Source organism: Mycteria americana, chromosome 3, assembly GCF_035582795.1.
Source record: "Mycteria americana isolate JAX WOST 10 ecotype Jacksonville Zoo and Gardens chromosome 3, USCA_MyAme_1.0, whole genome shotgun sequence".
NCBI lineage: Eukaryota > Metazoa > Chordata > Aves > Ciconiiformes > Ciconiidae > Mycteria > Mycteria americana.
This window is the reverse complement of record NC_134367.1, coordinates 61,205,823-61,231,870: the sequence shown is the minus strand read 5'-3', so window position 1 is coordinate 61,231,870 and position 26,048 is coordinate 61,205,823. Positions and strand designations below refer to the sequence as shown.

General features: G+C 38.6%; 1 protein-coding gene across 4 annotated transcripts in view; it reads left to right on the top strand.

The window, feature by feature from the left end:
* Positions 1–26,048, top strand: part of PTPRK (protein tyrosine phosphatase receptor type K) — a 417,933-nt gene that overhangs the window by 387,276 nt on the left and 4,609 nt on the right. For 2 of the 4 annotated variants that reach the window (XM_075498720.1, XM_075498719.1), the window contains exons 16-29: positions 1,851–1,886; positions 6,141–6,325; positions 8,093–8,180; positions 9,176–9,252; positions 11,887–11,923; positions 13,675–13,772; positions 14,490–14,606; positions 15,355–15,509; positions 16,616–16,751; positions 18,642–18,791; positions 19,358–19,531; positions 22,598–22,729; positions 22,961–23,086; positions 25,060–25,223. In XM_075498720.1, coding sequence (XP_075354835.1) covers positions 1,851–1,886; positions 6,141–6,325; positions 8,093–8,180; positions 9,176–9,252; positions 11,887–11,923; positions 13,675–13,772; positions 14,490–14,606; positions 15,355–15,509; positions 16,616–16,751; positions 18,642–18,791; positions 19,358–19,531; positions 22,598–22,729; positions 22,961–23,086; positions 25,060–25,223 — 1,675 coding nt within the window. The remainder of the gene's footprint in view (positions 1–1,850; positions 1,887–6,140; positions 6,326–8,092; positions 8,181–9,175; positions 9,253–11,886; positions 11,924–13,674; positions 13,773–14,489; positions 14,607–15,354; positions 15,510–16,615; positions 16,752–18,641; positions 18,792–19,357; positions 19,532–22,597; positions 22,730–22,960; positions 23,087–25,059; positions 25,224–26,048) is intronic. The other 2 variants (XM_075498722.1, XM_075498721.1) reach the window with 1 other exon arrangement.

Sequence of the window (26,048 nt, the reverse complement as noted above, 5' to 3'; positions counted from 1 at the left end):
AAATATTACTGCATAACACCATGTCTGTAATGAATAATAATATGAGGTCCAAATTAATTTATTTCTTTTGGCAGTAAGGACATTATAACAGAAGGAAACATTGACAATTTTTGTTGCTGTTTGTGAAGTTTAGGAACAAGCTTGTTAATATATCTGCAAATTTGCTCTATATTTGTATTCCTTTTTTGTAGACTTGCCAACTGTCTGCTTTTGACAAAGTTTGGCAGCTTGGGTTTCTGACTGTTAAGTGTCTGGGTTATAGCTACCACTGTCCAGCATAGCTGCCTCCCAGCATCTGCACTATGCCTTGCACAAAAGCAAGATACTCCACTGGCAGACTCTGAATACCTCAAAACTAGCGTATAAGTTGCCGAAGAGATGCAGTTCTGCCATGGAGCTGGCAGGAACCTGGCCTTCTCATGGCCACATGGACTTGTGGCTTGGCTTTAAACAGATCTGAGCAGCGTGAGCTGCTTCTGAATTGCCATCTTTTGGGAATGGCACTTCATCTCCCTTCTCCTGCCTCCCATACTGCTTACCATGCTTGAGCAAAATAAATCCCTTAAGGCTCTTAAGTTCTTTCCTGATTGTTGTAAGGGAAGTGGATTTTGGAGGAGGGTTTATTGCTCAGTTTATTGAAGCTTACCAAACTGCAGAGTGCTAACATTTTAAGTGTCTCATAACCAATTATAAATGGGAGTTTAGTATCAGCCTGTGAGTTTTTCTACACAGTCTTGGCTGGAACTGTTTGAAAATTCTCCAAAGTTTGGTGTCTTATTGGCATTGAAATTTGTGGAGGCAGGTTTGCAAAGACAGTTCGATTTGGACTAAGTTATGGCGGATCCCAGGCAAAGTATCCATCAGGAACCCACATGGCTATTAGTGAGCCAGGGCTGCTAGGCACTTGGGGAGCCTTCCAGATGGACTGATGTGATGCTAAGAGCCCATGAGCCCCAGCCACCACCACTGTCCTGGTTGGTTGGCAAAGAAGTTTGGCATCCCTGTTTTCCAGCATCCTAGGTATGTGATTTTTTGGGTGTTGGAGGATTCAGTTCTCCTGACCATCGTCTGTGCTGAGGCAAAGAACTTTCCAAGCTTCCGGGGTTTTCTGCTATGAAACAAACTTTTAGGCAGATTGCTTGAGAACTGGAGCTCAATTTTGTCACAGAGCTGTTGATATTTCAAATTTTTTGTTCCAGATTGGAACAAAACCAAATTCTGGATTCTACCATTTCTGTCCAAAACAGCACATTTGTCTCTGCATGGTTCTAGTTGTGATAGAGAATGATAAAATTCCATGAATTTTATTCAAACGTCTGCTTCTGTGTACCTGTGATTTTCCTACACTCGTTAAGAGCAATATCTTTGGCATTGCACATTAAAAAAGCTATTAACTGTAAATATGTATATAATTTTTAAAATTACCTGGAAGACTTTAAAGAAATACCATTTTATTTTGAGATGAGCTATTCAAGTATTACATGAGAGGATGGTTTTAAAAGGAAAGGAGTTGGTTCTATGAAAGTGAACCTTTATTGTGAAGCAAAAGAACAATAGTGAAGGAGGAGCCCTTTCAAAAGCTAAATTGCATATAATGTCTTCTTTATTTCATTTTAGTAAGAATCTCTTTGCCTTTATCATTACATTTCTGAAGTCCAAAATCACTGCCTTTCATTCCTCTTTTATTCAGGATGCTTTCTGGAACTGTGTATTCATTCTGTTTTTCTGTTGTAACAAAATTAATGGGGTTTAGTTATCACTTGGTTATACTCTGAAGTATATTGTTTTTATTCTTAAAAATACACAAATTGAGGGTAATGTATTTCTTCATGAGCTTTGTTTTCCTACAGTGCCCAATGATCCACTTGTGCCGACAGCTGTGTTAGGTGAGGACCATAGTCCTTCATTATCCATTCCTGCATGAGTTTTGTCTCCTTGCATGGTTGAACATTAGAAAAGCTTGTTTTATGTAAGAGATAGCTATGCTCTTGTCAGAAAATAACTCTACACTCAGTTTATCAATTCAGAATTAAACAGACACTGCTTTTAGAATAAAACTTATTTTTATGTTCTCATTAAGAAGTTATTCCTAGTCAGTGCCAACTAAAGAGTAAGTGAGGAAATAGGTAAATGGAAAATACTAAAACTTTTCTCCCCAAAGCATTCAAACTGAGTTTCAATGAACTGACATGTGAAACTAGAACTCTTAAGAGATATGTAAAAATAAAATTCAGATACATATTAGTATTATTTGGTACCCAAAGCTTGATTTTCTAAGTAAGTAACAAGAATGAAAAGAATAATAGAAAAGGGAAGAACTTCTGAATTATCCAAGAGCAAACAACATCTTTGTTTGTAGGTTCTGTACAAATGTTCTTGTATACCTATATTAATTACATTTTTCAATTGACCTTAACTAGTAAGTTTTTCAACTTTGTACTTACTTTAAAAAGAAGAACAGATGTTGGGAATGTAACAGGCTGCTTATTTCTGTGTCTCATCTAACACTGAATGCACGTCTTAGAGGTTTTTTTAAAAATACAGAGGTAAAAGTATATTTTGTACCAAAGTTCTTGGTTTGATAAACACAATGTGCAGTACTGAGTTTCAGTCAGTTACCGAGGTTATTTTAGGATAAAAGACAAATATCAGGACGTAGACATGAATATAAACTGAGGTTGAAAATTAGATTTCTAGAGGTAAAGCTTAAAGGGACCTGGAGACAATTTAATCCCTCCTCTGTTTTGAGATGGGACATTATACCTATAGTATAGACTGTTTCTGGCAATTGATTGTCTATTGTGTTTTAAAAATCTGTAGTGAAGAGAATTTTACTTTTGCAGTGGCATGTTCCAGTGCCTCGCTCCTCCTAAACAAAAATAAAATTCAGATCCATATTAGTATTATTTGGGACTCAAAGCTCAATTTTCTAACTGAGTATTAGTTGCTACTAACTAGGTGTACTACTGAGTATTATTACTACTCACTCCTAGTTTTTCCTAACTAGACTAATCTAGACTACATCCTCATTGCTGTGAATTGAGCCATTTCCTTTTGAGAGACTCATAGAAAATATGGAGAACTGACACACTTCTGTCCTTTTAAAACAGTCTTTTACACATTGAAAGTCTCACGTGTCCTCAACTGTCTCTCTTCTAGTTGAGTTAAACCCAGTTCTTTCACTCGTCTTGTAGCTGATGTTTTCTAAACTTGCTATCATTCTTTTCCTCTGAACACTTTCGAACTCATAGGTCGAATTCTTAAATTGTGGTGCCCCGGTGTTTAAATTGTGGTGCCCCAAATCAGGTACAGTTCTTAGAAGTCTCAGTGCTGAGCTGAGTGGAATAGGTACCCCCATGCCCTACTTGTAGTGTTCCTGCTACCCGAACTGTATTTTGTGCTTTTTATTGCACTCGTGTTGCTGACTTGTATTGAGTTACATGCTAAAATCCCAGTTATCGTTACCCAATCCATTAATCCATATTGTAGTTATATATTTTACTTCCCTTTCCTACCCACAGTATGTTGCATTCGCTGTTTAATTCCCTTCGTTGATTTTTGCATTGTCTCCCAAATAATCAAGATAACTTCAAAATCTGATCCTGTATTTGTGAAGTGCTTGTGGTGCCTTACTGCTCAGTGCCCTCTGCCCATACTGTCAGGGTATTTTCTATCCCATTATGCAAGTTGTGGGTAAAAATATTGATAGAGAGTATACCCAGGAGGAACCTTTGCAGATCTTCATGTAAAGTGTCCTCTGAGACTGACAGCAAATCACTATTTGTGAGTAGTCTTTGGTCTTTGTCAAGCTGGTGTATACTCACCGTGTGGGAGATTTATCAAGTCATATTTCCTTTTGATAATGTTGCAAATGCCATTCTCTTGACTACAGTAGTGTCTTAGAAAGTTTATAACCATCAGAGCAGTTAGATGCTGGAGCCTTCTACTTTCCGTAGGGCCCACGGAAGCCTAACCAGGTGGTTTAAGAAGTTTATGAGGGGTGGTGAAATAGCACCAATGCCTGAAAGAGCAAAGGGGTAGACTCAGTAATTTTCAGTACTTCCCAAAATTAGAGCAATGGACTTAGAGTCATAGGAAATGAGTCTTTTCCTGAAATTCTTCTAAGATCTTCTTGTATCTTTTAGCTTTATTTCAGGCACTTACAAGCTACATAGATACTGTCTGGTGATAATTGTCAAGCTATTCCTAATAGCTCATTTAGGCTGTAAGCATATTCCAAAGGTCAATGTGTTGCCACTACATTGTGGCAGACACAGACATGGGCAGCTGTGAACAGCGAGGAAAAGGGATTAATTGAAGAACAGTTAAATAGTTCCTGTCTGCATTTCCATCTACTGGTAATGGTGTTTTGGGCATGATAATCTCTTGGTATAAGCAAAGCAATGCTAGTTGGAAGAGGTAATATTTTTCATTGCATGGACTGAAATAACAGAGAGAAATAGACAAGCTTTTGGGCACACCGGGTAGAATGGGTTGGGTACCGGTAAGCTTGTTCCTTTGGAACTAGGTCATTTGGCCTACTCCATCTCTATGTAGCCCTTGCTTGGCCCAGCATCACAAAACAGTTTTCCTCTGATTTATTGTGAGATGAGCAAAATTTTATGGGCTCTAAATTATAGAACATGTTAATGTATATGAAGCTCTTATTACTTTGTAGCTGTACTAGGTTTCTTTTTCTTCATGTATAGGTTATTAATGCTACTCTCCATTCTGTGTACATTAGCACTAAGTTAGTATGACAATTTTGCTTTTCTTAAGTCCCTATCATTACATTGATGGCATAATAATGTGGCCCTTGTATTTTTAAAATGGCTTTCATTGTTGCCTATTGTGAAGCTTTAACAACTTTTAATGTCATTTTCTTTTAGTCATTTTCTAATATAGTCCTGAAATAAATTTCTTATGTTCTGTTCACTCATTGTTTTTTGCTGCTTCAATGGGTTAAAGTGCCTATTACTGGTAAGTATACTGCGAGGAGTGGGGAGAACTGCAAATCCTGAGGTGGTTTGAAATGTGTATGGTTTAATATGGGTAGCACTACAATAAAAAGTGACTGCTGCATGTCACTTGCATTACTAGGCAGTTTAGTGAGGCTTAAATGTACTGAAATTAGCAACTTGTGTGACAGTTCAAAGAATCACGTTTCTTACTAGGAGATCTCATTTCAGAAGGCATTAACGGGGTTTGCATTTTGGTGGAATTGCAGAAAATCCCACCCTTGGGGTGTTCATTTTTTTCCCCAGAGTGTTTTACTTCCTAATCTGGATCCTTTGCAAGAAAAATGGTAAACTGATTTCAAAGAAGGGTAGGAGAGGTCAGCTACCCACTTCTCATTTCGGTAGCTACTTTCCAAAGAGGTTTCCATTAGAATTTTTCTTCCTCTCTAAATTCATTTGAACTGCTGATTGTTAATTAAAAAAAAAAATTATATTTCACAGAAGGGATTGACTAAATGTGATCACTTCACGCAGCTTTGACATTTGATTTTGATAAGAGAATTGGTGTAATGTAGGGCATTAGAGGAGACTTCTTTGTTTATACAGAGCAAAAACTGTGGCTGAAATCAGCACACTCAACAGTTTCATTTCTCTACTAAAAGACCTGAGTTCAAATGACCACTCTGAAGTGCTGATTCATCTTCCCAAATGGAGGTGGTGTTCTGAAGCGGTAGCATAATTGCTTCTCTTTTTTACTGGGATCTCAATTTACTGTTTGTTGGCTTTAGACAAATGATGTGCTGATACCACTACAGAGTTATTCTAATTTATTGTTTAAGGTGTAGTATTGCTGTTGATACATATTAGCCATTAAAAAAGTTACTTTGGGTGATAGAGGCTGGAGTTTCCAAGTACATTAATGTCATAAAGTTTTGTAGCTTCAAATAAAATGCCCTTCAGACATCTTTATTGTGGGATGAAGGATTGCAAACTTTTGTATGTGTGTGCACTTAAATTCCTTTATGTACTTCACAGTATTTATGTGCTGGAGAGTAAGTGCTTTGCATTCTCAGAAATTAGGCATGTTTTTGAAGGAAGAGGTTGAAGATAGGTGTTGATATGTATAGCAGCAGGTGTTATTGCCCTGCAGGTACCTAATGCATTGATTTCTTGTGAACACAGATGAAAATCACAGTGCGACAGCAGAGTCCAGCCGGCTCCTGGATGTCCCTCGTTACCTCTGCGAAGGCACAGAATCCCCATACCAGACTGGGCAGCTGCACCCTGCCATCAGGGTGGCTGATCTGCTGCAGCATATTAACCTAATGAAGACTTCTGACAGCTATGGATTTAAAGAGGAGTATGAGGTGAGATCTTCAGTGGTGGGTTTGTGCTAGGAAAAATCCCTTTGAAAGGAGTAACCTTTTGTTTGCATTGCATTGCAAAAGAATGCAACTAAATGTCATGGGTTTAAGTGAAAAACAGATAAAGATAAGCAGGCATGAGATTCCTATATATGTAAACCAAAAGTGAAACAGTAGAGTCCAATGGTTTGAGCCATTAAAAGTGCCTGGAAGAAACACTGTCTGTATCCCCTAGGACATAAGAAGACATGCCCTGCTAAATCTTTTTGGCATATTATAAGAAGTTGCCACCCTTTTGTTGCTGCTTCTTAGTTGAAATGCTGTAATTAGTTATGTGAGTTTTCCAAGCCATCTTCAGTGCAGATCTCCTGGGTTAGGTTAAAGTGAAGATTTAACCTGGCTGGTTTTGCAAGAAGCCCTGGCTGGAAGCACTCTTATGATTTATTATAGCATCTCAGTAGGGCAATACTGGGACTAAACTCCAGCTGAGAAGCAGTTACGATGTACTGAGGGTAGTAACTTCTTGAAGTTCTAATTAGACCTGCCTGAGCATGTCTGCTTACAACTTTAATGTTAAAATGGAAGCAAAAAATTCCCAGCACCGGAGGTAGAAGATGAGTACAGATTCATTTTGTTTCTGATCTCTCAATCTGTTATGATTCTGTGGGATTAGAGTATCAGGCAGGACACACAGTAAAGATGGGAATGGTACTGCTAAGGTCGCATGCAATACAACTAGGTTTAAAATGAGTTTTCTCTGAGTAAGTAATCTCTTCTGACTCAGTTTTCAACCTTCTCTCCTTTCTGCAGCTGTCTCTACTGTAACATAAGAACTGGAATAAATAAATATGTGGTTTTTAAAAGAACATTATTCTCTTTTCCTCTCTTTTACTTAAATACACTTCATTATGCTCTGCCTAACTTCAGGGCTAAACCTAAGTGTCAACCACTGCTGGGGGTGGGGGGGTGGTCCCTGATGCCACATGAGGTGTTTTCCTACTTGTTGCGACTTCTAGTACCATACATGACATCTTTGCCCTGGCTTGGGCTTCTGAGTGTGCATTAAAGTTTTGTTTCTGTGGCTACTGTGTACTTTCTGGAGGTAACTTACCCAGGTCAGGATAAGAGAACATCTGGAAGGAAAGAATAGCGTAGACCTGCAACAGCTGTAAAATATCTACGGGCAATGAAGAAAAAGCCGAGGAGGAATAAAAGCTACTTCTATCACTACTGAGAGATCAGACTCTTAAGAAGAGTTCAAAAATATAGAATAATTTTGCTAGTGGCTAGAGGGAGGGATATGAGGAAAAACAACATGAACAATAAACATTGGCAGAGGAGGTTTCCTGATGGCTCTGTAGGAAGAAAAGCCATTTTACTAAGCCATATGAGGAAAGCAATGTAATTCTGTAGTAAACAGGCTATATATTATGGTGTCTTTTAAGTAGGGTGGTCGGCCTCCCTGTGCTTTCTCAGCTTACTGTTGTTCCTCCATAGCAAGGATGTCTGAGCAAGCTTAGCCTTCCACTGATTCCAGGATTTCAAATCCCTCTGGAGTCCCTCAGTGACTTGCCCATTGATCCGTAGCAGTCAGAGGGAGAGAGCCTCCTTTCTTCTCTAGATATATTCTATACCATGGTGCTGTCTGGGTGACCAGAGCGGACAAGCAAAGCTGAGCTTACTTTATGGTAGGGCAATTCTTTTAAACTGTTATTTTTGGAGATAAATTAATGGTCAGAATGTTTTCTTTCGGAACATTTTTATTTATAGAGTTTCTTTGAGGGGCAGTCAGCTTCTTGGGATGTCGCTAAGAAGGATCAAAACAGAACAAAGAACCGCTATGGAAACATTATAGCATGTGAGTATCAGTGTGCTTGGTTTGAGCGGTAGCCATAGTCGTGTGTTACTCGTGCCGTGTTCTCTCTTTCTTTACAAGTCTCCGATGGCATAGCTGCTTAATACCCCAAGCGGAGGAGGAGGACAGTGCCTTTTCCAGCATTTTTTTTTTGTTCGTCACAGTTCAACTTTCTTCCTTTTATAACTCAGGCCGAATTTCGCATTTGCGTCTCTGTTGTGCAAGCTGTGGTAAGCATATAACAGCGACAAGCTAGCACTCATTTGGATGTTAATTCTCTGGCAGATTTCTACAGTTACAGTTTATTTCAGGTAAATCTGACAGCTTCAAAACTTTTCTGCTTTACGTGATTTATAGCTGATACACCTGAATAGCAGTTGTGTAAAACTGATGATCAAAAGACGTGACTAAAATCAGAGGGTTCTGTCTCTTGTCTTTAGGCATAAAGTTTCAATAGTTTAGATTCATCCCCTGGGATAACGCAATTTGTTAGTGTTTTACAAATGCTATTGAACATGCAGGAATGAAGCTATTGGAGAAGTCCCTGAATGGGTAGAGTTACCTCTTCATCAGATCCAAAGTGCATTGCTAACCATTGTTAACTTACTTTTTTAATGTCTCAATATGAACTTAAGCAGGCTGGGGTCAGAAGTAAGGAAACGGTAATCAGGATTTTTGGTTTTCTAGATTACCATCAGTGGAGCTGATTTTGAAAGGGACTTTGAGCAAGTAACCTGGTTTCTTTGTGTCTTTTTAACCACGTGTAGCGGTGTGATACCTTTCAGCTACACTTAATGAAGTTTAGTGAATATTTTTGAAGTAATTGGAGGCCTCAGACAAAATGGTTCTTTGTAATTCTGTGTAAACACGTACTATTTAAGGGTCGTAAATTGTGAGGCGCTTATGCCAGCTGATTTTGGTTTTCTAGATGACTTACCATAATATCTTACTTAAAAATCACACTTCAAAAAGGCACCGTAACCACTTGGTTTTTACAGATGACCACTCCAGGGTGATTTTGCAACCTGTTGAAGATGATCCATCTTCAGATTACATTAATGCCAACTACATAGATGTGAGTGGATTGCACAGCTTTCTCCCTCTCAATTTGCCAACTTCTCTATGCGAAACTATTGCATGTTATGCCTACAAATTTACTGAAAGCTTTCTTTTATTAAGAACAAAATGTACACTTTCCTTGTTCTACATCCTAGTACTCACTGACATTGTTGTGCTTTCTTTCACATCTGACTTTGGTTTGGGCTGTAGATTTGGCTGTACAGGGATGTAAGTACCACTATATGTGAATAACAGCATCCTATTGTAAATATTTACTATAGATATTGTTATTAATTCCTTTCCTATTCTATTTTTATCAATAGATAACTATGCATGCCTCATCTAATTTGTCTCATCTGTTCCTTTAAAAAATTTCCTTTTGTGTGAATATTTTTTGTACCTGTTTTGAAAAGATAATTTAGCCTTTTAACATAGCTCTGAATATTGTTAGATAACTCAGGTGAACCTGTCTGTTAAAGAGAATTTGCTGTTCACTTTTTTTTTTATGATGATGATGATTTTGGCCACTAGCTTTTCTTTTCCCCTTCCCATTTATATGTGAGAAGCTGGATAGTATACTGTACTGTAGTCGTCTGAAAATGTACCTGTGAAGTAGTCATAATACATGTTTGGCAAAAAGGGAGGGATGATGGCCTTTGAGGGTGGGGGGAGGGGGTGTTTTTAACAACAATTTATACAAACAATAATTAGCTGACATTTGCATTAAGGTGCTAATTTAGGTATTACAAAGTATATACACAAACATATATGTATATATAAAAATATTTTAACATAGTAGAAATTCCCTTGCTTCTGCAGAAAACTTCTAAAGTTTGAAATTCCATGCTTCAATTAAAATACAAATTAAATTATAAATTTAAAAAAAACCCTGATGCAAATAGGAAATTTGAACAAATTCTGCCAGGTGTTTTGATTAACAAAACATAACTTTTATCCAGTTAACACCTTAGGAATAAAAAAGTTGTTGTATTCAAAGTAATTCCAAAGTAATTTGAAAGATACTGGAATAGCTAATACAAGTGCTTTTAAAATACATGGCTTTGGTTACTTTTCTTTATAATTGCACCTTACTAATTTTTCCTGTCCGCTGTTAGTTGATAAATTGTTTAAGACCCTCTCGAGTTTCCAGGATGTAAAGATTTAGCTCCAGGTATATCGCGTTCTTTTTATTTTGATATTTTTACACAGCCATCTCTGTGAAGTGTTAGGCCTGTGGTATTTTGCCTGGGGCCTTAAACAAGAAGACTCTCCCAGATTTGTAATAATTCCAGTTCCTTGAGGATGTTGTTTCTGTTATTTAGGAGTAAATTGAATCTCATTATAACCAGACAGAAAAGCTAGAAGTTAAAACTGGCACTTTGCAATTTTAAAGTGACACTTTTACCTTCTGGAAAGCATTACTGAGTGTAAAACAGCATAGCATAGGTTCCACTTTCATAATTTGAAGCTGGGGCTTGATACTAAGGACTCCAGGAGAAATTTTTTAGTCATTTGATGCAATCTTGGTCTCTTGTAAAACCAAGAGTAAGATACTCACAAGTTTTTTCATAACCCCCAAGGAAGGTGCTCTCACTCTAGACAGTATAATGAAGCAGTCCGTGGAAAAGGATATAAACTCCTTGGGTACACTGAAATCCTTCACTTTAGTAGCATCTTGTGAATACCAGGAATCTAAGGACTCGTGTTCCCCTGTAATGCAATACTTGAATCAAGTGACCTAATAAAACTGTAACCTAGAAAATAATTGGAGTTATTTCTTTAACATTTGCATGTTGTGAAATTCTGTATTGTCTTCTCCAGCAATACTGAAGTTTCCTTCCTCTTTGTAGCTAATGTTGCTGGCACTGGTCAAAATGTATTCTGAATTATTTCCTCAAGAGCAGAATCTCTTTGTCTTGTGGTTTTTATGCAGATGATTAATGCTGTACAGTACCACTAGCATTGGCATAGACCCAGCTAATTGGAAAGGCTTAGTCGTGTAGGCTTATTTATCTATCTGTCTATATATGTATGTGTATATACTTGTGCATATCATGTCCAGTATAATTGATGCACATTTTGTGCAGTAGCACAAAATATTTTTCAGAAGATTCCACTGCAGTAGGACCTTGATTCTGTGCACACACCACAGTGTCCAGTTCTGTCCCCTTAGTTAGGGCTCGGGTACATACCTCTTTGTGCCTTACAATAATTCTCTCTTTGGAAGAAGACAAAAGGTGTGTATTTTTTCATACTGGATGAGTTAGGAATACAGATCGACTGTTGAGATAATCTGGTGGCAAAGACAATTTTTACTAAATTTTAAATAAACACCCCCATGTATTCAGCTAGGGAGATATTGTCAATAGAGGACTAATTTTTAGGCCCAAGGGACCCGTCTAGAATACTCCTTCCCATACACTATAATGTCTGTTCAAGTCAGATGTTCTTATTTCCATTTTATCTGTTGTCATTTGAACCTTTTCGGTATTAACCATTTTTTTAGGTTTTGAGCTTCATGCTGCTCTTAAATATTGATTTGTTCTGAAAACGTTGTCTAGAGATAAGAATTCTGTAGTACCCTTATGCTTTTATTTTCCCCTCTCTGTTAATAATATGGTACTCAAACCAACTTATATTGCTGTTTTAGGGATATCAGAGACCAAGTCACTACATTGCAACCCAAGGTAAGAATCTGCCATCATTAATCAGACCGAACAGGTGTTCTCTGTAGTGTCCAGCAGTGTTTTGGTAAAATGGAAAACATGAAAATGGAAAAATATGAAAAAAAGATGAAAATAAAGCATATCCAATATTGTGAGTTATCATCTTCTGTTATGGTAAATTAACATAGCATGTTCAGGTGGAATGTGAATAAATGCAAAAGTTGTGCTAATTTATCATGTTAATTAGATATTGAGCAACTCTTTCAGTGATAAATTCAGCTGATAAAGTCAGAAGCTACTACTATGATTTCCAGTTATGAAGATGAATAGAGAAAAGAGGCACGTGGACAGAGAAGAGAACAGTTTCAGCCTGCCTGAGGCATTTTTCTTTCCATATTACAGTGTATTATTTTACTGTCTAGGATTTAGTCCAAGATGGAGACGGTGAAGATAGTAATGATAAATTAAACGCTATCTCAGAAAATCTGGATAAAGTAAGGCCAGAGAAGGACAAAGCCTCTTTGTAGGAAGAAGTGAGGGAAATCCTTGTTATTTAACACCCTGCTAATAAAAAGGGGAGTTAGAGGAAAAAATTGAATTTCCATGGAAATTATTCATTTTGTATTTCTGATAAAACTCCTCACAATGAGGAAAAACAAATAGATTAGTCTAAGATTGCACTGAAATATCAGAGGCTATGAATTAAAGTTAAAATAATTAGATTTAGATGTGTCATTATTTGATCTGTGAGTATAATCAGATAGCTGGCTGGAAATATCCTGTTATTTGTGCCCTCAGTTGATTGTAGCTGCACACAGGAAAGACAAATTAAAGGCTTGTTTTAAAGCAGGATGCTCACATTTCTGTCCACGTGTTTTTTTTTTTCATTTTTTGTAAGTGCTGCCTAAACAGATCTCTCTATGGCAGTTAAGTCTACATTTGTATTTTACTTCTGTTTTACTATGTAAATCATTGCACATAATAGTGTGTAAAGGACACAAAAATTTATTGCTGCTTTAGTATGCAGCCTTCAATCTGGCATATGAAGGAATATGGTTGAGTCTTCAGATGTGTGTTATATACAGTAATATCTATACTACTACTGGACTGTGGTCAGGAAGCTGCTTCTGAAATGACTGTAAGAGGGTAAAAGCTCAACTGAATGTGTCTTGTCTCTGCAGCAGAGCAGGAGGCAAAGCTTAAACAAGTGCTTCTCGTTTGCTTCACAGAAAAGTAGTTAAGTTAGTTTAAATACCCTTCAGTGGGAAGTTTATGCCTCAGCGCCTACTTGTGCTTGCGCACTTTGCCAGGAGCTAGATGGTAAGTGCACAGGATCTACACCACCAGCCCTTCTGACTGATGCTTTGCTCCAGTGTGGGCATCTCCTCGGTAAACATCTGAAGAAACTGACACTCAACACATTATATTTAACAAATGTAAACCAAACCTAGAAATGTAGCTATAGATGTAGTCACACATTGCTGCGTCCTTGTAGTTTTCAAGCAACTTCTGGCATTTTGCTACATGAAACACCTGCTATTAATTTCTTTCAAGTGGTAATTCAGTTAAACTGAGAAGGTTCAGCTTTGGTTAGAAATAACAATATAGTCTGGAAACTGGCATGATGGTATGATGATGTGGTTTCATGAAGCTTTCATCTTTGAGCAAGTGCATTCATGTGTATCAGCTCTGAAAAGCACTGGATTTTATTTTTAGCGTTCGCTTTGACTGTTATTTTTTTGCAGAGTATTACCTGGAATTTTTTCTTACAGGTCCAGTTCATGAGACTGTGTATGACTTTTGGAGAATGATATGGCAGGAGCAATCAGCTTGCGTGGTGATGGTCACAAATTTGGTGGAAGTTGGGAGAGTAAGTTTTTGTTTGTTTTTCTTGTAATGCTACAAGCCTAAAGAAAAACCTGCTGACAAGACACATGATCAGCAGAATGTAAAAGAGTCTTGTGAAGGACAGCCCTGCATCCTGAGAGGGGAAGGGACAGAGTCTGGACATTGTTGCGGTTACGGTATTGTGTAAAACCAAAGCTCACTTCTGAAGAAGACTGATGCTGCATTGCTTTCATGAGTAGTAAAAAATTGTCTGAATCCAAAATTCATATTTCAGCAAAATAGATTTGTATATTGTCACTCAAATGAGCAGAGTAAGTGGACTAGTGAGCAAATGTGCTTCTATATCAGTGGCTAGAAATCAGCACATTATTTACAGTTTAGCAGTAACACATCCCTCAGGGAGTAATATAAAGTATCTGGGATTACTTGCAACAGTTTGATTAGTGATATGAAATGCATCCCAGTTTAACATAAGTGGAAATATATTCCATAGCTCAGCACTAAAAAAAATATAAATGCTCATTTAGAAATGAATTTGGCATCTAAGTACAGCTGTGTAAAGCAGTGAAAACTTCTTGTAGCTTGTGCTTAACTTGACAGAGCAGCCATTAGCTATGACAAGCCACATGAGTGCATGGTCATTTTGGAAATAAATGTGGTGTAATGCAGTACATGCGGTAACGTATCCTCAAGCTTTTATTTTCCTTTGGTGTAAAATGAGTTCCCATTTTGTATTTAGGTCAAGTGCTACAAGTACTGGCCTGATGACACAGAAGTTTATGGTGACTTCAAAGTGACTTGTGTAGAGATGGAGCCCCTTGCAGAGTACGTCGTCAGGACCTTCACTCTGGGAAGGGTGAGCATGTTTTGAAGAGGCTTGGCAAAATACCGTTCCCTGGTAGCAAGGAGTATGGAGGAGGCTATGGTTGCGCATGTTGCTGTATAATACCAGATCCCTCTATCTGGTTAACAGGTCCACAGTGTAGGCAGCCTTACCTCACCATGGGAGTAATGCATTGCATCAGGCTATTCAAACACGTGTGTGTCTGTGGAATTTCGAATTTCCTGGGAAATGTTTACTGCTACCCTCCCCTCTCTGACCATCACGTCTTCTCTGTAGCCACGCTTCTCAGCTGAGCGCCAGTACCGGGTTATAAGTCATGCCTGTCATTCACCTCCAGTCACTCTGCCCTGAATGCCGCTGAGTCAGTCTCACTTAATCAAAGAACAAACTGTGAATGTGAGATGTGTGATACAGTTGTGGTCTTCTGGTAAATCATTATACTTGCCTGTAAGTGTAGCAGGTCATTGTCTTAATTAGCAAAACTTCTGAAAATTGATGCGAATTGCATCTAAGTCTATAAAAAAAAAATCTAATGAAGCAAAATTAGTGTACTTAATGGCAAAAATAAAAATTATGAACTTCAAAATAAAAAAAAACAATTATGTCTTTAGGCTTCATATGGTCTTTGCTTTAAATAATTGGTGAAACGATGAAAACAGCATGTAGATTCTATCAGTGTGTGTTATCATTTGAGTCAGAGAATATCTAGTCTATGAAATACTTTGAATTTCATAACCTTTTTTTTTTTTGCCTTTTACAGAGGGGCTACAATGAAATCCGTGAAGTTAAACAATTTCATTTCACTGGCTGGCCAGATCATGGAGTTCCTTACAATGCCACAGGCCTGCTTTCCTTTATACGGAGAGTCAAATTATCTAACCCTCCTAGTGCAGGGCCTATTGTTGTCCATTGCAGGTGTGTACAGAAGAGGTAGACTGATTTTTTTCCACAACTGTGTATGTGAGCATTTACAGTAGTCTCTGGTGAAGCATCCATCATTTTGAAGTGTTTTGGTTTTGTTGTTCCCTTTTTGAATTGCGTAATTCACACAGCAGTAGGATTTGGCTGTCTAGAACAATGTTTGGAAATAACTGGATTCTAATATACTTTTCCTAAATAGAATAGCCAGAGATTTGGTTTTTCCTGCAGGAGCTGCACCAGCTAAATCATATGATACCTAAGGCTATCACTTCAGGTAGCCTACAACAATTTTGTGACAGCATTCAAGAATAAGTGTAGATACAGCTGCTTTGATAGCTTGATATTTCATATAATGTCTGAACAGATTATTAGTTTAAATTGAAGTAAACAAGTAGATGAAGGAAGATAGAATGAGGTTAATGGCCACAAGTACAGAATGTTGTTTTTCCTGTGCAAGTTTTGCAAGGTTTGTGTTGTTGGGACACAGTCTTTTGACAAATACAATTTTCTTTCAGCACTGTCAAATGTTTAATTACATTCTGTAGATAGAGCTACTCAGCCTTTACGGATTTTAAGAATTCACTGTACAAAAACTGTCCGTAGCTTTATATAAAACCAAGATAAATCGAGAGAGATTCTTCTGGATACTGTTAAATGTGCTGCCTGAACCAGCTTAGAGCTTGGCTAGTAAAACATACAGTTGAGTTTCTTATTGTAATATATCACTTAAAAATCATCCTAAGTCTTATTAAATAAAAACAAGATCTGTCATATTTTGAAGTGCATGAGCTTAATCATCCTCCAGATTTCAGTTTAACTAACTTTTCTTTTTTACTTTAAGTATTGATCTGGGTGATAAAAGGAAGAAAACTTTTTTTTTTCTGTTACTTAGTGGATCAAATCTGATGGAAAATGGTTGTTTTGGGCATGTCAAAAGATTAAAAGGACATTACGAAGAGAAGGAGAGAAGATAAAAATTAGATAGTGGTTGTGATGAAAGAACTGAATGTCTTTATAAAAATGCTCTCAGTAATGGGTTTATAAAGTTTGTAGGTGTTTTCATGGAGCTATTCCTAACAGTATTTGCTGATTCTTTTTAGTGCTGGTGCTGGACGAACAGGTTGTTATATTGTAATTGATATCATGTTAGATATGGCAGAGAGAGAAGGTGTTGTGGATATCTACAACTGTGTCAAAGCCTTACGGTCCCGTCGCATCAACATGGTACAGACAGAGGTATGGCAGTTTATCTTCAAAGTACCTGGTGCTTTCTGAAAAGTGCTAGGTCAGAATTTCACTGTCACTCTGAAAAGAGCAACCAGTGGCCCCGTTGCGCGGTTATCTCCATTGGGGAGCTTTGCTCAATGCAAACAGCACCCAGAACCAGGATGGTGCAACAAACCTGGCAGCTCTTTCAGTCTTCACACAAACAAGTGCCCGCCTAATTTTGTAACAAACAGAAAGCAAGGACGACTTTTTAGGGAATACCCTACAGGAGGCCTGTCTGGCATATCTCTCCCCAGCTCTGGTATCAGCAATTCCAGGAACCCAAAGTTGGAATTTCAGCAGGTCGCCACCGGTTTTAGACTACCTCCAACCACTTTATCCATGATTTGACTTACCTGTGGAACTGTCCATTTCACTCTCCCTTTTTAAATCTGTTTTTATTAGCTTTATTAACCTCATTGCCGAAGCCTTTTTCCTTTTCTACCCATTTTGTCTTTAGTCATGCCTTCAGCAACTCCACAGTAAAACCATTGCCTAAGTGATGAAGCTATAACAGCTCCCATTCTGCCACCTGAGTATCACTGAGCTTCCACAGAAACATAGGTTATTGATTTATATTAAGACAGGCTACCTGAAGTGGTTTGCCACCTCTCTCCTGTCCTCCATGTTATTTCACCTGTAATATTGAATGTGACCACGTGCAAGTCTCTGCAGTTGGCAGCCAGGCATATCAATGTAATCTGGTGCAGTTTTTATTCCATGCTGCAACCTGTGGCAGTTAACAAATAAATGTTCCCGATCAACTACTCCTGCTACAGGGCCATTAACCTTTGGGAAGTGTGTGGACTGTTTCAGTGTGACTTCTTCAATCATCCCAGTTTAATCTGCTCGTGCATGTGAATTAACACCCCTACCACTGTTCCTTTCTCTCCCTTTTGCCTCTTACCTCTCGTCTTCTCTCAGACGTTCATACTTATACAGCAAAATAAAGCTGTAATTGCAGCAAGTTCTTGTGATGGTCATCTAGACAACAGTGGTGGCAGTAGCTCCATAGCTATGGCAATAGCTCCATGATAGCTATGTGGGTAAGGCAGCACAGGCTGTAGAGCCAGAATATGGCCATGGTCCTTGGACATGTGCTCTTGTTGCAGGCACATGTTAAAGTTTGTGCTGTTAATAACCTCATCAGTTTCCACAGTACCTAGGTGAGGCTGGCACAGTTCACACACTTCACTGTATAGACACGATTTACATCTGTTACTCTCGGGGTAAGTAAATATAATAGGCGTTGTGTAAAAATCGACAGGAGGCCTGATTGAAATAGTAATGCGGTTGTCTAGGACTCAGGATATCTCAAGGCAAGTCAGAAAAAAAACGAGGAAGAAATGCTGTTTCTGTTGGGACACACTTGAGTTTATTACTGGCCTAGAGCCAGCTATCAGACAATGGGTGTACTAGCTTGCACACGTAAGGAGAATGCAGCGTGCCAAATAATTGCTAATCACACTAGTAGTGCTTAAGCAATTTACACTTTCTGCTAGTATTATAAGACTGAAAGCTATTCTTAAAAAAACAAAATGAGTAAAGCCAACAAGTCACTGGCACATACGCAGAAACCCACAAGCATCACAAGAAAACTGAAAACCTCCCATTAAATAAATTGGTATGCCTGTTCTGTTAAGTTTTACTGAATTTAAATTGGTTCTGAAGAAAACATCCTTGTTAATGGCATCCCAATCAGGACAAGATTGTGTTTGTACTAAAGCGTTATTTAATGGATTGATGGACGCTACCTTGAATGAGTTTTACAATGTGCATGAGATCTGTTTATCCTAAAATAAGGAAAGATCTGTTGTTTTTAAATGGCTATAATTTTTGTTTCTTTGCCTAATTTGTTAGGAGCAGTACATCTTTATTCATGATGCCATTCTAGAAGCTTGCCTGTGTGGAGAAACTGCCATTCCTGTCTGTGAATTCAAAGCTGCTTATTTTGATATGATTAGAATAGACTCTCAGACAAACTCTTCGCATCTCAAAGATGAGTTTCAGGTATTCGCAGTTCCTACTAGCTCTTCATGTGACAAGAATTTTTTTGCCTCTAGATACATTTATTTTAAGGGAGAGGATTTTCATATCATGTTTATAGCATTTGGTCCCTTACTTTTAGTCCACAAAATAAACCACCTGTGTTTATGTGCTTTGCAAAATTGTTTTAAATATGGAATATCCTCCTTTGAATAAAAGTGCAGTAAATATCTGTCTGGAATAAAGAGCACTGACTAGGAACCACAGAGAGTTTTGACTTGCATTTGCACAGCTAAGGCATCGCTCTTTTGGGCTCCAGAGGATCCTCTTTGTTTTATTCCTTTTGGAGGGGATGGTGTCATGAGGAATCTGTTCAGTGGTGCACAGAGTGTCTTTTACACCTGCTGCTTAACCCCTCTTGAAAAGCCCTAGCACGTCCATCAAACAGATAGGAGCTCTTATTTGCTAATGTCTTCTTGCTAATGCCTCACGTTTTCCCATGTTGCAATATTTTAAATTAAAACTTGAGGAATCTTGAGTCCATTATCTGTTAGTTCAGCATGCTAAAGCGAGCGTCCTCTCTCCCTTAGACCCTGAATTCTGTGACCCCTCGCCTGCAAGCAGAGGACTGCAGCATAGCCTGCTTGCCAAGGAACCATGACAAGAACCGCTTCATGGATATGCTGCCACCTGACAGATGTCTGCCTTTCTTAATTACTATTGATGGGGAGAGCAGCAACTACATCAATGCTGCTCTTATGGATGTAAGAGACTATCTTCTTTGTCTGCGTAGTGTGCCGTGAAAAGCTGTGTAATATGAGAGAGAGCACTTGCTGGTTTAAGAAAGGGTAATTCTTTCTTACTGTAGTGCCCAGTAAAACAGTCCTAACAAAGAAGGGTGGGGGGAATGGGTAAGAAGCCCCACCAGCTTGTGTTGCTTGTTCATAAGGTTTTTTTATCTTTAGTCTTATGCATCCTTCTGGGACCCACTAGAAATCTCCCCTTTTCAACAGCATTATATAAAACTCTAGTCTCTAGCCCTCCAAATCTCAAATCTCAAGAGGATCTCAAAAATCTGCTGTTGGTCGGGAAGTAAATATTACCTACATGAACATGAGGTTACTATTGCTGTTTTAGCAGAGAGGCTACATATAGTGAGGCAGGAGAGACAGAGGGAGAAGAAACAAAATGTTTCTTTAGCATGTTTGGGTATAAGGTTGGTTTTGTTGTTCATATTTTGAGTTGCAGCTCTTTAAAGACCCTTGAAGTTTGAGCGACAGAAGTATTGTCGGGGGAAAGGTGGATTAATGGGAAGAATGGAGGTGAACCTACTTATAGGTCTCTGATCAATAAAGCAGTTCATCACGTGTGCTGTCAGATACCTGCCTGTGCCTTGCCATTAGCATTTCCAGAGTTGGGCCCCTAAAGTCGCCTTTACAGTAAATACTTAAATAAGTGGCCTGATTTCCAGGAGCATCTCCCTTTCCTCAGAAATGAAGTGCTGCCAGAAACTTCAAGAAGGCGTCAAGAAGAGATGCTGGAATAAAATGGCAAATAGCAGCAGAAATCATCAGGACTGAATGGTACTCATCCCGGAGTTCCGCCTGAGCTAGTGCAGGAGACATTTGAACTGCTAGCAAAATGCAGTCCCTAATCTCACAATTAGCTATTGTGCCAGAAAAATAGAGGAGTAGTGTGTATGAGACCAATCTATTAGGGAGTCACTGGGGCTGAATGCATGAATTAGAGCAGTGAGCAGAATTTTGGTAGCAACCAGATTTGTTTAGAATTGCAGTTAAAATTACATTAAGCACCTGGATAAAATTGATGTGCTATGGACCAACCAACACAGCTGCATAGAGGAGTGTGGTTTGGAGAGAAAGGAAGACAATGCAGGCTGAACGGCTGGGTGGCAGGAGGACTCTGAGTGTGTAACAGTGTGTGGCAGGCAGGGACAGGAACCAAGCAATGTATTAATGGATAAGCAATCAGAGGCAAGTAAGGAAAGACAGAAATGGTAGCAATAAAAGGACAAAAGCAGTGGAAAAGAAGTCCTGTATTACAATGAAGGCATATAACAAGGCTATAAGTACAAGGTTAAAACTTCGGGTAATAAAAGCTTTAAAGCTTTTTCTTTCCCTTTCTCTTCTTTTTTTTTTTTTTTTTTTTTTTTTAAGACTGATTTATTCAGAGAGGGGGACCCCACTGCTGGGCAAGGAAAGGGGACTTTCGATAGCAAAATAGAAACGGAAACTTTCCCCTTTCCGCGATGTACTTGTCCCTGTGCTCCCACAAGAACATGTCTGCTTCCCAGTGTGACAGCAGATCTCCTGCCTGTTCTTTTTCAAAACCTGATCATCTCAGACTCAGTACATTCTCTCATCTCAGGAAAGACCAGAAATAATGGGGAAGAGGGTTAGGAAAACATCAGCTAGTACATGTTTTATTTCTTAAAAATACAAGGGAAGAACTGATATTGGTTGTTCCTCTGCTCCCTGGGCAGATCTAGGAAGTAGGACACAAGCCACTACTACCTGAATATGCTCTCTGCATTAGAAAAGGATAGCAAACATAGATAAAAAAATTGTCAGCCTCCTTATTCTGTTGTCAAACAAGTACTGATGCTAAAGACACTAATTTGTTATCTTCACAATTTACAGCAAGTAGAAGGGTGAAAAGAATTGTATTTTTTCCTTCTGGGCCTCACACTATGCTCTTCGAGGGTATGTTGATATATTGCACGTGAAGCTCCTTCATGTCAATCTTCAAACAAGCAAGCTTCCGTACCAAAAGTGGTTTAGCTCCCCTACCAGGTCTTTCTCCTAGGTTAATTTACTCTGCTTAATTCAGTAAAAAAACAGCCAAACTGCTTTTGGTACCAGCATGGGTGCTAAACACAGGGATCTCTGTATTGCATACAGCAGTCCCAGCACTTCATCTTTAAACTGGTGACTTACAATCCCATCCACCTACAAGAATATTCACCATCTTACTCTGTTTCTCAGATTAACCTGTCGGTGCTTCCGTGCCAGTTCATATCTGTATTCCTTCACTGCAGAACTCTTCTGTGCATAGTTGCAAATTGCCTGCAAAAAACTTCTGATCTCTCCTCTGCTTGCTGCTCGTAATACATGTGCTGCAGGGACTGAGGTTAGCTGAGATGCAACTAATAGCAAAGGGGCTATTAGTTGCATCTCAGCTAACCTATGCAAGGCTGGAAATCCCTATTTGCAGTTGTGTATAACGCAGCATACAGAAAATGAAATCTGCTGTCATGACAGGAAATAGTATCTTACTGTTTAACTTCTGCTTTCTGCTGGAAATGGGCCCCGATAATCCTGAAGGTCAGTTCCGTGGGTGACCCTGGGGGCTGTGGCACCAAAACAGAATTTGGGATTGAGCTTAGTCCCTGGTTCAGTCATAGAGCTCATGTATAACCTGCTGTGGATGGGGTGACCTTCCGAGACCTCTGCACCCCTCCCTGCAACACGGGGAGAAGGTTTCTGGCTCATTCTCCTGGACACAGTGCCTGGAGCGGAGTTGTCCAAGCCTCAGCTCAGGAGAGCCCTGAAGAGTGTCTTCAGTGCCCCATGCATAGCTGAACTGAAACAGGGCTTGGCCTGTAATAAAGCAGAAGGCAGACCTGAGCAGAGTAACCTCTTCGTTCTTACTGGAGACAACAATGTATTTTTAACATCAGCTTTGGTGAAATCTGGTGTAATTGATGTCGCAGCTTTGTTCTATTTATGTGTTTTTTCTGTTGCAGTGTTTGAGTGGAAGTTATGAAGTACTTCCTCTACTGGTGCTAATAAAATCGTTTGCCTTTACAGAGCTACAGGCAGCCAGCAGCTTTTATTGTCACACAACATCCTTTACCAAACACTGTGAAAGATTTCTGGAGATTAGTGTATGACTACGGCTGTACTTCTCTTGTGATGTTAAATGAAGTCGACTTAGCACAGGTTAGTTTGGGGCTCAAGTTTTCCATGTACCATCGCATGCTTTAATCACTCTGGATCCACTACATGATTAAAATGTAGAGCAGTGCAGTGACTTTACAGTTATTCTCTGCTTTACAGCAAGTAATTAACACTAGTTGCTCAGTAAAGGTTAGGTGAGATGTCTTCAGTGGAATAAGGCAATGCTCAAGTTGTAACTTACCATTTAATTATGCTCATTTTGCTCTGGCGCAGGGGTGCCCACAATACTGGCCTGAGGAAGGGATACTGCGGTATGGTCCCATCCAAGTGGAATGCATGTCATGTTCAATGGACTGCGATGTCATAAACCGAATTTTCAGGATATGCAATCTAACAAGAGTGAGCATTATCGTAACAATATGTAACGTAAAAATGTGTCGTTTTTAACACTCTCTAGGCTCTTATGGTTTTTAATTTTGAAAAATAGTAAACCACTAATGTTCTTAAGACATTACCCAGAAAAGAGTCAGTCAAGCATTGGTATCTAATAGGAATTTCTAGTACTTTTCTATAGTTGCATGCTAAGCAAAGAGAGCAGTAAGGTGAAGGACTGTTGTTCTGTGGTGTTCTCCCTGATGAGTAGAAGATGTATAAGTAGTATTCTGTTTGTTCGGTGTGCAGTGAAAGAAATATCCCTGTAATGAGCATGTAGTGACAGGGATTTAATTCATAGCTTCAATAAGACATCTTCCGTGGTGAATCAGGAACAGGAGCGCTGAGGCTGGTTATGTAACCAGCACCTTCTCAGCCTAAGATGCGAGAACCAAAACATAAAAGGAGGATTGTGGCACCCTGCAAAGCGGGGTGTGAAAAAACTCTGAAAGCTCCTCTGCCTCTGAAGGGTTCTGCACCACTGTGCCTCAACCTATATTTATCATCTTTTTCTCAGCTTCAGTAGCAGGGCCAGTCTTGCATTCTTGTCGGCTCTTTCACACCTTGCACCATCTTGGTTTTTTGCTGTCCTGTAGTGTTTCACACTATTGCAGCATCTCCTCAAACCCTGTTTGCCACGCAGTGTCTCCTCCTTTAGCTCACCTCTATAAATCACTTATTTATGTTGCATACAGGTAAAGAGTTACAGATGCTTGTGCCACCATTATACGTGCAGTTAACCAGCAATCCCTATTTTATTTACCATTATTACTTTGTGTCTTTCATCCAATACTGAACTTACACACCACCAATTGCTACTTGGAGTATACATTTAACTTACATTAATGTTGAAAAATAGCTGCGGCAAAAACTGATTACTCTGTATGCAAAGACTTTTTTTCTTTTATTTTGGTCACATTTTCATTTTTCAAAGTGCAGAGATCAGTTTGCATGTGGCCAGTATTTTATCCAAACCTTTATTTTGCTTATATTCAGAGCTAAGAAAAACATTTTCAGCTCTTCATACCTTGTTTGGCAACTACAGGAAGCTAAGGTGTAGGCACACTGGCAAATATTACGCCATAGCACTTTTTTTGTTGTGTTTTGAGACTTCCTCCTTTTTTCTTGGTTCATTTCTTATTTTCACTTTTTCCATTTCTTCTTTTTTGTGATGTTTTGATTTTCTACTCCTCTACTTCTCTTTGTCTCCCATGCCTTTTTGCCTTTACATCTTGCTTCTAAATATCTTTCTGCTCTGTTCTTCATTTTCTAAAATCCACGTTCCTACTCCTTTTCATCTTCTTCAGCTCCAAGAAACTGAATAGACTATTTATTCTTCCAATTATTGAGGCCTTTCTTGTGACAGTCTAATTCTATTCAAAGCTCTCCCTGTGTAGCATCTAGCACATGGAAGGCTCAGAGACTGGCAGCAAGTCTCTCATGATTATCACAGTCTGGCAAAAAAGGAAGACTTCAAGGAAAATAGTCATATTTGTGCACCAATATTACTTGTTGGTTATTTATAATGGGGTCAGTTCATGCATAGGAGCCAAAGGTATGTGTCTTCATTTCTGTAGGTCTAAGAATTTAACAGTGATGTTATTAATTGATTATTGATGTTAAGGAGAAAAACCCTTGACACACAGAATCTAGGGAATTTGTCCGTTTAGAAGTCAGGATAGGTTACATTAGTGATTGATAAACTGTGGATTGATAAACTATGATGCTGTCTTCAATGTAGTTCCCTTTTTTTCCTTTTTTGACATCTTCCTTGAGCTCAAGTTATACAAATTAATGGAGACCCTACCATGCAATGTATATACATGTTTGAATCTGTCCATAATACAAACACTTGGGTTTCATGTTAGTTTTATATTTTGGTTTTCTAAAGCAAGATGTAAAGGTGCCATATTGACCTAAAGCTCTTTGTTTTCCCTCAGCCACAAGAGGGCTATCTGATGGTGCAGCAATTCCAGTATTTGGGATGGGCTTCTCACAGGGATGTACCAGCTTCCAAGAGATCCTTCTTGAAGTTAATTCTCCAGGTTGAAAAATGGCAAGAGGAATGTGAAGAAGGGGAGGGCCGGACCATTATCCATTGCCTGTGAGTAACTGGGAGAAAGTCAAATTGCTGCTCTTCAAATAAATGCTTATAAATTAGTTCTTGTTTTAAGATCAAGCAGTATTCTTATGGCTACATTCTTTTGCACATGCCCTTGTTTATTTTATTTAAAAAAAGTACCACCGGTACTGTAGGTTGGCTTTTGGTCGACTTTCGGATTTGTCTGTCAGGTCAAGGTACTATGGGAATGAGTATTTTGGGCATGATACTACAGTGATACTGTGTATTGTCTCCTTCTGTACATAATAGCATGTTTTTCAGGTACAAAATGTGTACAGATCAATTTCTTTTGTATGGTTTCAGTAAGGAAGTCTTTTGTGCTGAGTGCCAAATGGTTATTTTTTATGTGTATCTTGCATATTGTGTGTTGCATTTTTTCCAGAAGGCCTACTATATTTTGAGGTTTTTAGACTGAAAGCTGTGGATATATGAAATCAGAGAAAAGTTCTATAATACAGTATGTGATCCTAAAACTGTTGTTGGTAAATGATCACTGTCTGCTTATCTGAGCCTGATATTTAAATGGGAGCTGGGTTGGGAGTTTTGAAAAGGCAGCAGCTTTTTCTCCCTAAACGGAGAATGACCAATCTCTCTCCTGCATTATTTAAATATAAAGTTTAAAACTTAGAAATTGAATTATGCATTTCTCCTTACTTTTAAAAAAAGGCTTCTGTTTAAATGTTCAGAATTAACTTGTGGCCCCTTTCTGCCCATCCCTCCTCATTATACATGGAACCTTCTGGCTAATTTAAACTTAGTAAGAAGAAATACCTGTCTTAATTTCTTTGAAATGAAGATTAAAATAGT